The sequence below is a fragment of the Oryctolagus cuniculus genome, chromosome X (assembly GCF_964237555.1).
Source record: "Oryctolagus cuniculus chromosome X, mOryCun1.1, whole genome shotgun sequence".
NCBI classification, from domain to species: Eukaryota; Metazoa; Chordata; class Mammalia; order Lagomorpha; family Leporidae; genus Oryctolagus; species Oryctolagus cuniculus.
The window spans coordinates 30,664,390-30,682,571 of record NC_091453.1 but is presented as its reverse complement, the minus strand read 5'-3'; the positions used below and the strand labels follow the sequence as shown (position 1 = coordinate 30,682,571).

General features: G+C 39.3%; 1 protein-coding gene across 10 annotated transcripts in view; it reads right to left on the bottom strand.

Moving 5' to 3' along the window:
• The window catches only part of KDM6A (lysine demethylase 6A), a 194,012-nt gene that overhangs the window by 140,153 nt on the left and 35,677 nt on the right, over positions 1-18,182 (bottom strand). For all 10 annotated transcript variants that reach the window (XM_070066975.1, XM_070066976.1, XM_051827032.2 and 7 more), the window contains exon 3: positions 1,750-1,858. Coding sequence is in view for 8 of the 10 variants with exons in the window: in XM_051827032.2 (XP_051682992.2) it covers positions 1,750-1,858 (109 nt within the window). In the remaining 2 variants the exon portion in view is untranslated. The remainder of the gene's footprint in view (positions 1-1,749; positions 1,859-18,182) is intronic.

The window sequence follows — 18,182 nt, the reverse complement described above, 5'->3', positions numbered from 1 at the left end:
AATAAAATAAAATAAAAGAAAAGAAAAAGAAAAAATAATCCACATCCAGGAAACAAAAGCCACTGGCTTGAAAATATTAAAATATGCCAAAATATATATGTATATACCATTGCATTCATTCTCTCCTTCCTCCTATTACAAATTAATCAAGCTATTGCCTGCCTATCAATGGCTAGTTCATCTACACAAAAATAATGATCTGGCGGCCGGGCAGGGAGGTGGGGAGGTTTTGTTACATGTTTTCAAGGATAAACCCTTAAGTTACTCTGCTCTTCTCCCACCAGCTATTTTGCCAACACTCTGGTTTCCATAAGATGACCCACCCACCTCCAATCTTCCAAAAAATAAAATTTAAAAACAATCGCCTTCAAAAAGATGTCCTTAGATTCCCCATTACCTTCACAGCCAAACATTTTATAAACGGAAAATATAGTTAAATTCATAAACTAATAAAGTTTTAAAAGTCACAACATGTAATGTTTAATCATCACAAAGCAGCAAGGGCATATTACCCCATTGGCAAACCTAATTTTCAGATCTAGGTCTCTGTTTGTGTGCTCTTAAATTAGTGAGCTCTGTAAGCACAAGAAGATGAAGCAATGAAAAATTAACAGATTATAAAGAATTTTATGTATTTTAGTATAATATCTCCCTTTAAATAATTATCAATTTTAATTAAAGTTAAAATATCTAATGGTGTCTTAAGGACTACTAATACCTATTATCCTGTTAAACTGAAGCCATTTCACTAAATACTAACCAGTTTCACATAACAATCACAAAACCCCAGAGCTCTCATTTACCACCTCCTCCCCTTTTTACAGATTAGAAGGCAGAAACGCAGGGATCCATAACATGATAAAGGCAATGCAGCTGTAAATGATAGACCCAAACTGAGAAATAAGTCTAACTTCAAACGTCACAGAGTATGCCTCTGTCTCAGAAGAAAACTGTATTTTAAACATTCACTTCACCTAACACAAAAGTGGCAGAATAAAACAACAACATGAAATACTAACAATCCTTCATTGTAGCCCTAAAACTATGGGCCCACAGTCTTGCTTGTTAGAACGGGCAAAATACATCCATCAATTCCACATCAAGGTGTTTACATGTTATCAAAAAGCGAAACTGTTCCCGCTTACAGAAATAATTCTCCTTTGGTACAGATTTTTCCTTTGCTGGGGAGCTGGTATTTGGGGATGCTTTCACCCTCCTGAGTGGATGATCATAAGTGATCATCTAACAATAACATGACTACAGACAAAATTTTCATTCAACTATTTTTCTATTTAAAATGGAAAAGTTTTATAGCCAGTACAGAGAAGGAAAATGTTGAGTTTGTGTTGCATTTCTAAAGTGTTCATCAATGTACAAATTTCAACATCAAGTTGGCTCACTTTCTACTATGGAAGGTATGGCCTTCAAAGGACAAGGATTTTCACAAAGCAGAACAAAACCACATTGTACAAAAAAAAAAAAAAAAGAAAGAAAAACAACCCACACACCACATTGTACATGTAGTTGGTAATAGGTTTTACTGTATGGTCTGCTTATTGATGATTTACTTGGAGTTACATGATTTTTCCATTTCCAGCTACTTCCCCTTTTCTTTCTCATTACTTTGTATGTTGAAAAGCTTATAATTTCTAAGTAAAAATGGCAATACCCTTGACAGAGCACAAATAATTATAATTACATTAAATATACACATACAAATCAAATACTAATTAACAAGGGAAAAATTACCTTTTGGATAATCTTCCAATAAGAGGTTGAAGTGACCTAATTGACAAAACAAATCAGACTCCACTTTTCCTTCAGCTTTTAAGATTAGAGATTCGTAGCAGCGAACAGCCTAGAAATAAAAAAATACAAACATTTAAGTACAAGATAAAACTCCAAAATGTATTTCCTCCCTGACACAACACATATTTCCTCCAATCACCCAAGAAATCAAGGTATTGCATTTCTATCTCAAATACAGTCCATGTAGTATTCCTTAGAAGGATCTTCCTTTAACCAACTATTCATTGACAAAACCACCAGTTATTGTTAGAGCCTATTAGGCCACTGAGGCCTGAACCCCCAGGCTCAATGAAACTGGGTGCAGATAATCTAAAGGCTACTGGAATGTTTATTGCTCTGGAAAGCCCTGCATCTGGGACATTCCAAACTCCTAAGACAGTGCACTGTAGATTCACCAAGGGGCCTTTCTTATCAGGCTCCATGTGGCGCTCTGCACCTCCCCCAACAAGCAGCCTAAGAAGGACTCTTCTGCTCAAACAGAATGAAACCTGGCTTCAAACCTCCTGCTCTCTGTCTGGACAGGCCAAATTCTCACTTTTTAACCGCACCCCCACCCCACCCCGTTCTGGCCCTCCAAAAAATAAAGTTTTCTCTACTTTAACTAGCCGCCTCCTCACCTTCCTCAAACCCTAAAACCTAACAATTATGGCACAAGTGCTTTCCCCATTTACAAAATGGAAACAAAACTTGCCAAGTAAGATAAAACAAGAGCACTTTAATAATGTTGGTCATAAGTTACAGATATAAATTATTGCTGTGGTCCCTGTTGATTAAAAACTGCTCTTAAATACATATAATATCCACCTTTCACACAAGCAGGAAGAATTTTATTGAATTATGTGAGAATTTAAAGAATCTCTAGAGTAATAAGAATAGTACCATTTATACCAAATAAATTCTGCTTCTGATTTTTGAAAAACCTCTACCATTTGTAAACTATCATAAACTGTCTTTCAGTTGATTTCTCCTCCTGATATACTTCAGACACATGAACTCTAACTCTATTCCTAATCTTATCCCTACTCCAATACATTCACTCACACATTTCCTTCTCTTGGGGGGGGCGGGAGGGATCAACTTACTATTTTAAGGATATCAATTCATTGTTTAATCCAGGAGACTGCAGGTCTAGAGTGTGACAATTTTCAGTTGTCATTTGCCACAGATCCTCGGAAATGTATCCTCTCTGACTCTCAGCTTCAGTAACACAAGAAAGGGCTGACAAAAAGACTGAAACTGGAAGTTTCTGTAAGTGCTCATCACAGTGCTTGGCACACAAGTACTAAACTACTACTTCACCTTCACCTTAGCAAAGTTTTAACTCTTTCAAGTTTCCAATGATTTTGTCAAAATTTCCCTGCCAACAATTACATACTAAACAATATGGCTCTGGTAACAGGCGTCCTGGAGTCAGTGAAGTAAGAAATGTGTGATTTTAGAAATTTCAGGGCACACTCAGGAATACTCCTAGGTTTCATACCCATAGAAGGAACCCAACAGGTTCCATTACCATCAAAAAGTTAAAATAACCATTTTCAAGAGCTTCTGTTAAAATAAAAAAAGGTGATATGGAACACAGTAGCCACTAGGAATGCCTTCATTCTCCCTCTCCAATGAAATACAGACCAGACCCTCTATTGGTGAGTTTCAAAATTTACATATTCATAGTACAAACATAAATAACTTTGGAGAACCCATCCTAATCAAGGCTAATAATCTGGGCTGGTTCTACTACTATACTTAAAGTTTAAGATTCATAAAAGAGCTGTCTCCAGTTCCTATTCAATTCTTAGCTATCTAAATGTGTATATGTCCCATATCACAATCACTGAAAACTAATCATTCTGCTTCCCTATAATTAAGAGTCTGACTGCTACACTGAAGTCTCAAAAATTACTGTAATTTGGAAGCATAAACTTTCAAGATTCTCTTTATTTTAGTCATATATAATTTTTATCTGGCAGATGGTTTAAGAGTACAAAAATATAATTTATTATAGTGATTTATAATACCAGAGAAATCCATAAAATTATTGGGCTACAGTTTGACAATTCTTAATTTTACATTGTAAAGCTAATAATGATATTGTAAATAAAGCACTCATTAAAGTTGCTGTCACTGCTTAAATCTTGGTAAATTTAAACATTTCCTACTCTTTTGTGATAATTCCTGATAGTTAACAATTAAATTTATAAGCAAATGTTTTCATAGTAAAAAGGATTCAATATAAAAATACAAGGAAACTATTTCTAAGGGAGGAGGAAAGGGGCATTGTGGCATAGAGGATAAAGCTGCCTGTGACACCAGTATCACATATGGGTGCCTGTTCCAGTCCAAGTTGCTCCACTTCCAACCCTGCTCCCTCCTAATGAACCTTGGGCACCTGCACCTGCGTGAGAGACCCGGCAAAAGCTCCTGGTCCAGCGTATGAAAGAACAAACTCTCTGTACCTTTCCCTGTAACTCTCTGCCTTTCAAATAAATAAAATAAATTTAAAAAAAAAAAAGGAAAATTGAAGGAGAAAAGTATCATTACATTCTTTTTTTAAAATTATTTATTTATTTATTGGAAATGCAGAGTTACAGAGAGAGGAGAGGCAAAGAGAGAGAGAGAGAGAGAGATGGAGGGAGGAAGGGAGGAAGGGAAGGAGGGAGAGGTCTTCCATCCACTGGTTCACTCCCCAATCGGCAATTGGCTGCAATGGCCAGAGCTGCACATCAATCCAAAGACAGGAGCCAGGAGCTTCTTAAGGGTCTCCCACGTTGGGGCAGGGGCCCAAGGACTCAGGCCATCTTCTTCTGCTTTCCCAGGCCATAGCAGAGAGCTGGAGCAGCCAGGTCTCCAACTGGCGCTCATCTGGGATGCCAGCACTGAAGACAGAGACTTTAACCGCTACATCACAGCGCCGGCCCCTCATTACAGTTCTTAAAACTGGATATATCAGCTCCGACCGTTGCGGTCACCTGGGGAATGAACCAACGGAAGGAAGACCCTTCTCTCTGTCTCTCCCTCTCAATTTAACCCTACCTCTCAAATAAATAAAATCTTAAAAAAAAACATTGGATATATGAAATACATGAAATATATTCTCTTTATGTAAATATTTTAAAAATAAATTATCTTTAATGATTTAAGAAAAAAGACATTAACACCCTATGCTTCCTCTTATCATGCTTAAAATGCCATGTCACTACCATGATCATCAATTGTCTACCTTTCATTTCTCATACTACAAAGGAACAAACCTAAAGTCAGTTTTGTTTTGTTTTGTTTTAATTCGAAAGAGTTACACAGAGAGACAGAGAAAAAGCTCTTTCATCCACTGGGTCACTGCTCAAATGGCTGCAACAGCCAGAGCTGCGCAGAACCGAAGCCAGGAGCCAGGAGCTTCTTCCGGGTCTCCCACTTGGGCGCAGGGGCCCAAGGATTTGGGTCATCTTCTACTGCTTTCCCAGGCCATAGCAGAGAGCTGAATCGGAAGTGGGACGCCGGCGCTTCAGGCCAGGGCATTAACCCACTGCACCACAGCGCCAGCCCCTCTGCTTTATTTTCTATTTCAGATGTGAAGAAATAGAATTATCCCTACAGAGCTTGTTTATACACAACTTTACATAAAAATGACTAGAATACAAATATTACAATAGGACATTTTAATTGGCCCATACAAAAACATCTTAAGTGTTATTTCTGTATTTTCTAGATTTGACAATTAACCTATAACATTTCTTCTCACATAAAAATCATTAAAGACTTATTTATGTGTTCCAATAGGAAAGCTGTCCTACCTAAGGATAGTCAGAATTTTGAATGAAGATCATTTGTAGCTAGAACAGCATCATTCAAAAGCATACTTCTGTAATAATAAAAATATTCTATAATCTGCGCTGTCCACTATGGTAGCCATTTGCATGTGTGGCTATTGAATACTTGAAACACAGCAAGTGCCAAGTAAACAAATTCATTTTCAAATTGCTTCACTTTAATGTTTAAATATAAATGAACATGGAGCTGACATTGTGGCTTAGTGGGTAAGCTGCAACCTTCAGTGCCGGCATCCCATATGGGCACTGGTTTGAGTCCCAGCTGCTTCACTTCCAATCCAGCTCTCTGCTATGGCCTGGGAAAGCAGTGGAGGATGGCCCAAGTGCTTGGGTCCCTGCACCTGTGTGGGAGACCTGGCAGAAGCTCCTGGCTTGTGGCTTAGGATCAGCCCAGCTCTGGCCGTTGCGGCCATTTGGGGAGTGAAGACTTCTCTCTCTTTCTCTCTCTCTCTCTCTCTCTCTCTCTCTGCCTCTCTGTAACTTTGCCTTTCAAATAAATAATCTTTATATATATATATATATATATATATATATATATATATATATATATATAAAATGAACATTTAGCTAATGGTTACCATACTGGATAGTGCAGATTCAGCTAATTTTTAAAGTTTAAAAAAAGTTGAATATTGAAAGCATGTTAAATATTAGAAAAGTAAAATTTCTGGGGGCTGGTGCTGTGGCACAGCAGGTTAACGCCCTGGCCTGAAGCTCTGGCGTCCCATATGGGCGCCGGTTCTAGTCCCGGCTGCTTCTCTTCTGATCCAGCTCTCTGCTATGGCCTGGGAAGGCAGTGAGAAGATGGTCCAAGTCCTTGGGCCCCTGCACCCAAGTGGGAGACCCGGAAGAAGTTCCTGGCTCAAGGCTTCTCACTGGCGCAGCTCCAGCAGTTGTAGCCAACTGGGGAGTGAACCATCAGATGGAAGACCTCTCTCTGTGTCTCTCTCTCTGCCTCTCCTCTCTCTGTGTAACTCTTTCAAATAAATAAATCTTTAAAAAAAAGTTCAATTTCTTATGTTTACACACAAAAAGCCTATAAAAATGAAGTATTTTGTAGTGGGAAGTGAGCAACGCTCTGCATAAAACTGTTACTTCCTCTAATTCTTTATAGCTGGTAGCCTGCACATCTATAATCCTTATCACCAACTAGAAGAAACATTTAAAATAAAATAAACAGTCATTAAATACTAAAAACACTGTAATCTAAGGTACTCCCAGCTAGGTAAAAAGCTTGGATATCTTCCTCAATTTCCACAACATTCGATATAATTGGAGCTTAGTATCGGCTTGGTATTTTCATTACTTGCAAAATTAGTTATCCCAGAAGAGCAACAGCACTATTATTCTCTATTTCATTTTCCTGGGGTTTTTTTTTTTTTTAGATTTGTTTATTTTATTTGAAAATCAGAATTACAAAGACAGAGAGAAAGACAGAGATCTTCCATCCACTGGTTCACTCCCCAAATGGCCACAAGAGCCGAGATTGGGCCAGGCAGAACCCAGAACTCCATCCAAGTCTCCCACATGCCATCTTGCACTGCTTTCCCAGGCACAGTAGCAGGGAGCTGGATCAGAAATGGAGCCACTAGGACACAAACCAGCACCCATATGGACAGCGGCTTAACCCACTATGTCCACAGCACCAGTCCCTACCCTTTACTTCTAAACCATGACATGAATAAGGTTTAGAAGACATGTAACCAATTAAATGTAAGTATTAATCTTTTATGATGAATTTGGTCAGCACCATAATTAGTAAATATAGACAACTTTTAAACAAGTGATTTTCTTTTAGTATTTAAAAAGATTTAACTGAAGCAGCTGAGAGACATATAAACAATAGGGGGGAAAGGTAGGTTTAAACACTCCAAGGGTTTTAAATGAACCAAGACTTTTAATATCATTAAAACAAATTTGGAGTCCTGCCCATAATTTCTAAAAGCCAGTTATAGACATTTAAAATGGTTTAGTAGCCAGCAGACTACTTAAAGAAGATTAAGGGATTTAAGCAGAGACTACTACAGGTCAATGTGTCATTCATGAAACATGGCTATTACTAAAATATTTATGGTCCAAATTAATGAAGTACATTATTCAAATTAACAGCAATAATCAGCTCTCTAAGATCTAGTCTGACTAGATCGCTAATAACATAAGGTCTACAGTAGCACACTGTTAACAAGTGATAACATACTAGAAGAGGACTACAAGTTTGGTGGAGAATATGGAACTTTTGTACGAAAATTGTTTTAACTAAGTTTATGTGGGGAGAATCATCAGGGGTGCTATTTAAAAGCTGTCACTCGGGGCCCAAGTGTGGCATAGTGGGTAAAGCTGCCACCTGTAGTGCCAGCATCCAATATGGGTACCAGTTCGAGTCCAGGCTGCTCCTTTTCAGATCCAGCTCTGCTATGGCCTGGGAAAGCAGAAGATGGTCCAAATGCTTGGGCCCCTTGTCCCGTGTGGGAGACCCAGAAGCAGCTCCTGGCTTCAAATTGGCCCATTGCCACTTGGGGACTGAACCAGTGGATGGAAGACTTCTCGCTTGCTCTCTGCCTCTGCCTCTCTGTAACTCTGCCTTTCAAATAAATAAATAAATCTTTTTAAAAGTAATAAAAAAAAAAAAAAAAAGCTGTCACACAGGAGAAACAACCCAGGTCTTTATTAAACCTCCATGCTGAGGACTCTAAAATCTTTCAACTCTTAAAACACAAACCAAAACAAGCTTTTCTCATTCAGCCATCCCAACACCATCTTAAATTCAATAAGTAAAAATTAAGCTTTTTGCCTTGTTCAAAAATATCCCTAAGTTTCCTTTATATTAGTAGCACCAATCCAAAGTATTCCTTCATCCCTACACATCTAACCAACTACTATCTTCATGAATGTTCCTCTCATACCCATTCCTGTTTTTCAAGCTAACATGACCAACTCCAATGAACATCTAAATTACAGAATCACTGTTACTTGTTGCTCTTTGCGCTTCCTACAACCTAACTCATACTCTAAAATAAACAAAACCTGATATTTATTGTTATGTTTCCCTGCTCTTTATCCTCTAATTCTTTTCTATTGCCCATAAAAAATGAGCACTTGGGTCCATTCCCACCCTCACATCCAAACTTTTCTTTAACTTAACTGTTCATCCACAAAAAGCCCATATCATCTTCAAAATGCATCATCCCACTAACTCCCTATGTTTTTAACAGCTTGCTATTCAAACACCACAAAGAGGTGGTAAACTACATAACTAGCTGATCACCCTGGCTACTTCAGATATAGATTAGTGAAAGGATTTGCTATAGCTACCAAACAACATCAGGATTTATTATAGCTATCCAGAAGACATCAGGAAAAGGTACTTCTTTGTAGCACCATAATCACCTTCATTATCCACTTAGTTACTTCAGTCTTTCATTCTACAACGCAAAGAGACAATATATAATGTATATGTAAAACACATTACATATACAATACATACACATGAACACAAGTGAGTATATCTCTCGATTGAATTTCTAAAATAAATTCTGAATAAGTACACTATTCTTCTGACCTGTTCCTCAAAAAAAAAAAAAAAAAAACTACAAATGACTACATAATTAAAGCTGCTATCCTTTACAGAAATATGCCTCATAAATTAGGAGAGAATTCTTCACCTTTGCAGGTACTCAGCAATTTATCTGGTTACTTTCAGAATACTTAAATATTCTGTGCTTAGGAATTTAAAGAAATTGAAACTGTCCATCTAAGCCATTTTTGAAATTTCAACATAGCACAAGTTGGGTTTTGTTCGTAAATGAGGGAAAAGCTCCTGGCTTTGAGTCAGCGCACCTCTGATCTTTGCAGCCAATTAGGGAGTGAACCATCGGATGGAAGACCTCTTTGCCTCTCCTCTCTCTAATTCTTTCTTGGAGGGCCAGCACTGTGGCTAGTTAAGTTAACCAACCACCTACGGCATCCCATATGGGCACTGTTCCACATCCGATCCAGCTCTCTGCTATGGCCTGGGAAAGCAGAAGAAGATGGCTTAAGTGCTTGGGCCCCAGCAGCCCTGTGGAGGACCCAGAAGAAGCTCCTGGCTTCTGGCTTCAGATCAGCACAGCTCCAGCCGCTGTGGCCATTTGGAAAGTGAACCAGCGGATGGAAGACCTCTGTCTCTCCCTCTCTTTGTCTGTAACTCTGCCTCTCAAGTAAACAAATAAATCTTAGGGAAAAAAAAGTCCATAGAAAATGGAATTAAAAGATGGGATTATTTTGGTGTGGAAAAAAAAAGAAACATTAAATCCATACATACAAGATGTCTTCAAAAAGCTCATGGACAACGCATATTACAAAAAAAAAAAAAAAAGCATGGACTTCAAAACATTTTTGTACCATAATTATCTTTTAATTTAATTTCCCACATACTTTTTGAAATACACTCATATATGCTGTAATTCCTAAGGCTGCTGTTCTCAAGATGTGGAACATAAGAACTGGAGTTCTCCAAAACCCTTTCAGGAGGTCTGCTAAGTCAAAATTATTTTCAAGCGGCCAGTGCTTGTAGCATAGTAAGCTAAGTCTCTGCCTGAAGCGCTTTCATTCCATGAGTGCAGGATTGGTTTGTGTCCCGGCTGCACCACTTCTGATCCAGCTTCCAGCTTATTATGGCCTGAGAAAGCAGTGCAAGAAGGCCCAAGTGCTTGGGCCCCTGCACCCGTGTGGGAGACCTGGAAGAAGCTCCTGGCTCCAGCCTGACCCAGCTCCGGCCATTGCTGCCATTTGGGGAATGAATCAGTGGGAAGACCTTTCTCTGTGTGTTTCCCTCTCTCTGTCAGTAACTGCCTCTCGAATACATAAATATATCACTAAAAAATTATTTTCATTATAATACTAAGATGTTACTTCTTTTAACTATGTTGACATTGACACTGATAACACAAAAGCAATAGTGAACGAAAGTGCTGGCACCTTAACTGAAATCAAGGCAGAAGCACCAAACTGAACACTACAGTAATCAGCACATTCTTCCTCAATCAAGCGCTTGCAGGTTGTTTTTTTTAACTGCCAGTTTAAGAATGTCCTCAATGAATCAGTAAAAAAATCATTTTAGCAAATGTCAACCCTTAAATATCATGTTGTTTTTATAATCTGTGTCACTAAGTGGTAACTTCATGTAATGTATTTATTTCTACTCCATACTGAAATACAATGGCTTCATTGTATTCAGGGAAATTGTGATTAAGTTATAAACTGGAATAACTGTTTTCAGGGAACAGCATTTTATTTGAAACAATGAAACTATTCAGAATTGAATATTTAGAAGACATTTTCTCAAAACTGGATGAAATGAGTTTGTCATCTCAACAACAGCAACATAATATTTGTCATCAATAATCAAATTTGAGATTTTAAGCAAAAATCAGAACTTTGGAAAATTTACATCCATCGGGGCTGGCGCCGTGGCTCACTAGTTTAATCTTCCGCCTGCAGCGCTGGCATCCCATATGGGCACCGGGTTCTAGTCCCAGTTGCTCCTCTTCTAGTTCAGTTCCCTGCTGTGGCCCAGGAAGGCAGTGGAGGATGGCCCAAGTGCTTGGGCGCCTGCACTTGCATGGGAGACCAGGAAGAAGCACCTGGCTCCAAGCGGCCATTTGGGGGGTGAGCCAATGGAAGGAAGACCTTTCTCTCTCTCTCTCTCTCACTGTCAAACTCTGTCAAATAAATACATAAAAAGAAAATTTACATCCATCACTACTGTGAGTTTTGACAGCTTCCCAAAATTTAAAGGTGTTTCTGATGGCACTGGTGGTGATATTAATAAAAGTAAATTTTTTGATATTGTATAAAGTATACTACATTTGCATTAACTGGTTGTACCCTCCTGTTCCTTCTTTTTCATTATTTATCTTATTTATCTGAAAGGCAAAGAGACAGACTGAAATCTCCCCATCCACTGGTTCACTCCACAAATGCCACTACACAGTCAAGGATAGGCCAAACAGAACCTAAGAGCTGGAAACTCAATCTGGGCCTCCTAGGTTGGTGGGCAAAAACCCAAATAATTGGGCCATCAGCTGCTGCCTCCCAGGGTACACATTAAAAGGAATCTGGAATTGGGAGCAGAGCCAAAATTCAAACCCAACAATACCGAATGCCTATACCGGTTCCTTCTTTCAATGTTCACCCACTGCCTCAAAGCAAAAATGCTATCATTTATGTTTCTCTAACCCATTAAAAACATCTCTGTACCATTCAGGGTTACAGTTTCATTTCAGTATCTACAAAACCGTGGGGGGAAGGGGAGCTCCGGGGTCAGCATTGTGGCATAATAGGTTAGGCACTTCCTGCGACAACAGCATCCCATGTGAGCACTGGTTTAGGTCCCAACTCCTTCGCTGATGCACCCTGGAGGGCAACAGGTGATGGCTCAAGTTGGGCACCTGCCAACCCTCATGGGAGACCAGGATGGAGTTCAGGCTCCTGGCTTCAGCCTGGCTCAGCCCTAGCCATTGCAGCCATTTGGGAAGTGAAACATCACATGGAGAAGGATCTCTCTCTTCTCTTCCTCTCTCTCTGTGGCTTTGCCTTTCAAATAAATAAATCTTTAAAAATAAATAATTTTTTTAAAAGTCAGTGCATCATCAACTCACTACTACTCCCAAGACCTAAAGGCAGTATCAGTAGCTCATAAAATGTTAGGAAACAATTAATAGTAATTGCCTATGGATTTACGGTGTATTTTTTAAAGTAGTTTGCTAGTATGAGTAAAGAGTTAAAATCCTTTCTCTTCTGTGGACAAATTTGACCTTAGGTTCTTTTACTTCTAAGACCTGATAAAGACGGTCAAATTGTGTTACTAGCAATACTCATTATTGTAATAATTGTCTCTGGTGAAATGAATCTAGAGTGAGGGAACTGTAAATAAACTATCTGGTAGGAAGCCATAGCTTCGGAATTCCATCAAAACAGTTACTCTTTTAATTGCACATGTCCCTCTAGAGACCACATGGAAAGTATATCCATAAAACGGATACAAAAGATATACATTTCTATTTAGATGGGGAGTATTTCTAAATCAGGTATGCTAGGCTGAAAAAAAAAATTGCCTCATATGGCAAAAGTTTAAATATTCCTTCTATGATAAAAGATGTAATTATGTCAAAGATCTTGAAAGGAGGCTATTGTCTTGCAGATAATTATCTGGGTGGGTACTGAAGGGGCCAGTAATAGAGATAAACTACCAGTGTGGGGAGCAACTGGGACTAGACTGGGTTACTCGAATTAAGACTTATTCTATGCATCTGCTCTCCCACAATATGGCGCTGGGAGAGGAGGAAACAGCTTCTACACAGCTGCCTCCAGTTCAACCAATAAACAGCAGGACCTGCTCCTGATTGGAGGAGAGCAGCGTACTCGGCGTGTGGGTAGCAGAGTTGGGATTGGTGAAAGAGGACTATAAAGAAGGAGAGAGACAACATGCACCAGGAACATCTATCTGAAGGAACACCTGTGCAGCCCCCGAGAGAGCCGGCCGGCGGTGTGCCGCTCCCCCGCGGAAGTGGGGAAAGTGGCTAGGGGGAACCGCCCTTCCACGGAGGTGGAAGGGTCGGTAGCCAACCCGGGAAGAACCAGCAGCAAACCCGGGGAGTGCCGAGCAGACGAAAGAACAACGCAGGGTCCTGCGAAGAGAGGGGAGCGACATAATGGTGCCGTGACTCGGATATGAAGCCTAGGCAGGGTTTAGTGTCGTTCCTCCATGAAGAGGGGGAGCGACAACCAGAAGCTGGAAAGAAGCAAGGAACTGATTTTCTGCCAGAGCCTCTGGTGTATGGTCCTGCAGATGATTTCAGTTTTCTGGCCTACAGAACTGTGAGAAAACAAAATTCTGGGTTTTCAACCACCCAGTTTGTTGCTACATGTTACAGCAGCCACAGGACACTAATACAACAGAATAGCTCTGAGCCCATCTATGTGAGTGTCTCATTCTCTCACACCTGAGGTGTCATTCATGAACCAAAAACTCATCCCTGGGAAAACATATACCTTAATACACTTCCTGGCTTATCATTATAAACAGCAATAACGAAGCAAACACAGTTCATTTACTTAACCAAAAGCTGTTATACTAGAAAGATAGAGAAAAGGGTAAAGATGATTTTTAGAAAGTATCAATTTCATCCCTATAAAGAAGGTTGATAGAATGTAAATTGTGAAGGAAAACACAAAAATAGCCTTATATGCACAGTATTTGGAAACATGAAGGTAAACACCAAAGTAACAGCTATGTATTGAAGGTAGTACCTGTGAGAAACAGAAGACAGCTATTTCTTTGTTTTTTAAACTGTATACCTTAACTTAAAATAAGGAGAAACAATACATGGATAAGACATGTTAATAAATATTTACAATTAAACAAGGTGGGGGGAACTGTGGGACTAAATAACACAAGCAAGCAGAAAAGGAAAGGCCAGTTAAATAACCGGAAAAAAAGGCTTCTTTTAAAGATTGTGCAAATAGTCTGTCTTACAGAATGTTGCTGAAAAGCCAATGAGGATATAAGCAAAATATAAGCAATGTCCATGCACTTACATTTCACTGAGATACAAACAGCAATACTTAAAGGCTACCTAGAGCAATCAGGACAGTAATAGTTTCGCTAAAACAGCAATGATCTAAACTATATCACTGAAATATTCTACGGGAAACCGCCTCAATTCAAAACAAACCAGCAGGACCTAGCAGGCACCCATTTCTTGATTCTAAGTACTTTAACATAAAGTGCCTGAATTTGACTCCCAGCTCCATTCTGAGAGGACGCAGGTGATAGATCAAGTATAAGTCCCTGCCACCCATCTATGAGATTTGTATTGAATTCCTAAAGACTCCCAGCTTCAGCTTGGCCTAGCCCTGGCCACTGCAAGCAATTTGAAAGTGAACCAGCAAATAGGCACTGCTTTGTCCCTCTCTTTCTCTGTCTCTCAAAATTAACTAATTAATAAAAAAAAAAAAAAAAAGTGTGAGCTTATTTTGACACAAAAACATTTTTAAACCCATGCATAGCTTTTTCATAATATATATATACATATATATATTCCATATATATATTCCATATATATATTCCATGCATTATGAAAAAGAAATTTGCTCCAAAATAAACTCAAACTTTATTATTATTATTGTTTGAAAGGCAGAGAAAGAGAAAAAACATGCTGGTTCACTTCCCAAATGCCCACAATGAATGGGACTGAGCCCAGGCCAGGGTCAGAACCAGAGTTTAACCCAAGCCTCCCACATGGGTGGCAGGAACCCAATTACTTGAGTCATCACCACTACTCACCAAGGTATACAATTAGCAGGAACCTGGAGTTGGGAGCCTGAGCCAGAAACAACCCAGGCACTCTGATGTCTGACACAGGTGTCATAACCACTAAATGCCCACCCCTAAATTCACACTTTTAATTCCATTTTGCCAGGAACTTTTTTGAAGTGCCCTAGTTTTGAAAAAATAGAGATTTAACTTTCTTTACTTTCAAATTTCCTACATATATCCTGTTCATAGAACTCTTTTTGTTGTGAAAACCAACTAAAATCTTGTGGAACAACAGTATTCCATGAAATGGAGGTGGAAGTTTTGGCCTAAAGCATTCATTAACCATAAATAAACTTAGGGCCTCAAATCAAGAAATATTTGTACTTGCATTAGGACACTGATTCTGTGTGATACTTTATCTGAATACTTTCATTGCTATACCATTCCTTGGTCCCCCTGACTGTATATTATGCTATGTCACATACTATCCAAAGTCTAAAGGTCATTCCTACAGTAAAGGTGCACTAAGGACGTATAGGATTCCAGAGAATACATGGGAAGCCCAGTTTGAAAGACACTGCTTGGGGCCGGCGCTGTGATGTAGCAGACAAAGCCACACCTGCAGTGCCGGCATCCCATATGGGTGCCAGTCCTGGCTGCTCCACTTATGAACTAGCTCTCTGCTATGGCCTAGGCAAGCAGTAGAAGATGGCCCAAGTCCTTGGCTCCTGGCTTTGCATTGGTGTAGCTCCAGCTGTTGCGGCCATTTGGGGAATGAGCCAGCAAATGGAAGACCTCTCTTTCCTTCTCTCTGATTCTGCCTTTTAAATAAAGTAAATAAATCTTTTTAAAAAATTGTTCTTTAGGAAGAAGTATTCTGGACAGCAGATATAAGATAAATACAAAGTCAAAGCTACAAAGTATCAAGATTTCTGCTTCTGGCCAAAACAAAACAAAGAGGACCAGATTTATTCGGCAGCTAACTAATAAATGAAGTGGAATATGTGAAACAACATTTGCCAACACTGAACAATCAGCAACACAAGGAAGTGATCACTGAGAGAGAAGAAACAAACTAGGTGACCCCTATGATTGTCCTAGCTTACTACCTGGAGTGGAGAGAGTCCCCACACAAAGACATAGATTAGGGGAATTCAGGCAAGGTGCAGTCTCCCACAGTCAAAAAGGAGGAGCTGAAACTGGGTAGGCCAACACACCAAGTGAGAAAGGAAGCTAAATAGAACACTCAAACATCCCTCTCCTTTCCCCTCACTCCACCCCCCCCCCCCCATCACATGAGTAGCAATGAGCACATGGAGGTGCAGAAATTACAACTACCTAAAACAAATAACAGGAAATCCACCTGTCTCAAAGACTGCCAAAAATAGTTGCAGTTCCCACAAATCAGAGTGTAAAACCTTATAATATGAGCAGCATTCCAGAGAGTCCTCAGAAGAATATTGCCTCAATACTGGGGGGAAATCAGCCGAAGACTAAATAAAGGCTGCTCTGTTCCCATCTAACAAAGTGGAAAAGCAAGCCTCAAACTATTTCCAATTAACTTAATTGCACCCCAGAACAAAACCCAAAAATACTTAAAATGAAACAATATCTAGAAGCTAACAAGGTAAAAATCATACTATCTGGCATACAATCAAAAGTTACCAGGCAGCAAAACAATCAAAGAACTCCAACCCATAATGAGAAAAATCAATCAATAGAAAATTAACCAGAAATTATACAAATAACAGCACTGGACCAACTATATTCCTTATATTCAGGAAAGTACAGGAAAATATAAGCATGTTAAAGACAAAAGAACAAAGACTCAAATGGAAATTACAGGGTCTAAAATGAGAAATAGGCTAGATAGAATTAAGGGCAGATTAGACATTGTATAAAAAATAAATGGTTAAACCCGAAGATACAGCAATAGGAATAATCTAAAATGAGAGACAGCAAAAACAAGGATGAGAAAAATGAACAGAGCAACAGTCAGTGATGGAACAATTTCAGATGGCTTGATAAGCATATAACTAAACTTCAGGTAGGAAAGAAAAAAATATCTGAAGGCACACAAACAGAAAATGTTTCCATATTTGGTGTAAACTACAAATTCACATGTCCGAGAAGCTCAAAACATCCCAAGTACAAGAAACACTGAGGTGCCAGCATTGTGGCACAGTAGATAAAACTTCAGCTTGCAATGCTGGCATCCCATATAGGAGCGCTGGTTCAAGTCCTGACTGTTCCACTTCCAATCCTGCTCCCTGCTAATGTGCCTGAAAAGGCAGTGGATATGGTCCAATGTGGGAAACCCATATGGAGTTTCTGGCTCCTGGCTTTGGCCTGGCCCAGCCCTACCTGTTGCAGCCATTTAGAGAGTGAACCAGAAGAAAATACACACACATACTCAGTATGTGTGTATATACATAACATATATGTACATCATTTGACACTGTGCCTTCCAAGTAAATATTTTTTTAAAAATAAAGTGGGGGGAGCTACAACATAACCAAATTGTTTAACAGTAGTGACAAAAACATCTGCAAAGCAGTCAAAGGAAGGGGAAACATGAAGAAACAAAGATAAGAATGATAGCAAATTTCATCTCAAAAATAATATAAGGCAGAAAAGAGTTAAGTGACATCTTTATATGGCATTGAAAGGGGATGGACAAGTCGATCTAAAATTCTATACAAAGCCAAAATATTTTTTTGAAAAGAATTATTTATTTTTGCTTGTTCCCAAGAGTATTAGCTAGGAGCTAGATCGAAGTGGAACAGTCAGAACTTGAACCAGCACTCCGATATGACAAGCTGACATCAATGACAACCACTTAACCTGCTGCATCACAACTTCATTCCCCAACATATTCTTTTAAACAAAGGAGAGGGGCAGGAGTTTGGTGCAGCAATTAAGTCAGTGATTAGGATGTCAACATCCCATGATGGAGAGTCTGCTCCAAGTCCCTGGTACTCAGTTTCCAATCCAGTTTCCTGCCAATGCACACCCTGGGAAGCACCAGGTCCCTGGGTCCCTGGCACCAATGTAGGAGACCCAGATTGATTTCTGGGCTCCTAGCTTCAGCCTGGCCCAGCCATGGCTGTTATAGGCATTTCAGGAGTAAACCAGCAGATTCAAGATCTCTCGCTGACCCTGTCTCTCTCTGCCTTCCAAATAAAATTTTAGAAATTCTAAAAAACAAAACTGCCAAAATTAAGGTGTTTTTTTTTTTAAAAAAAACTTATACT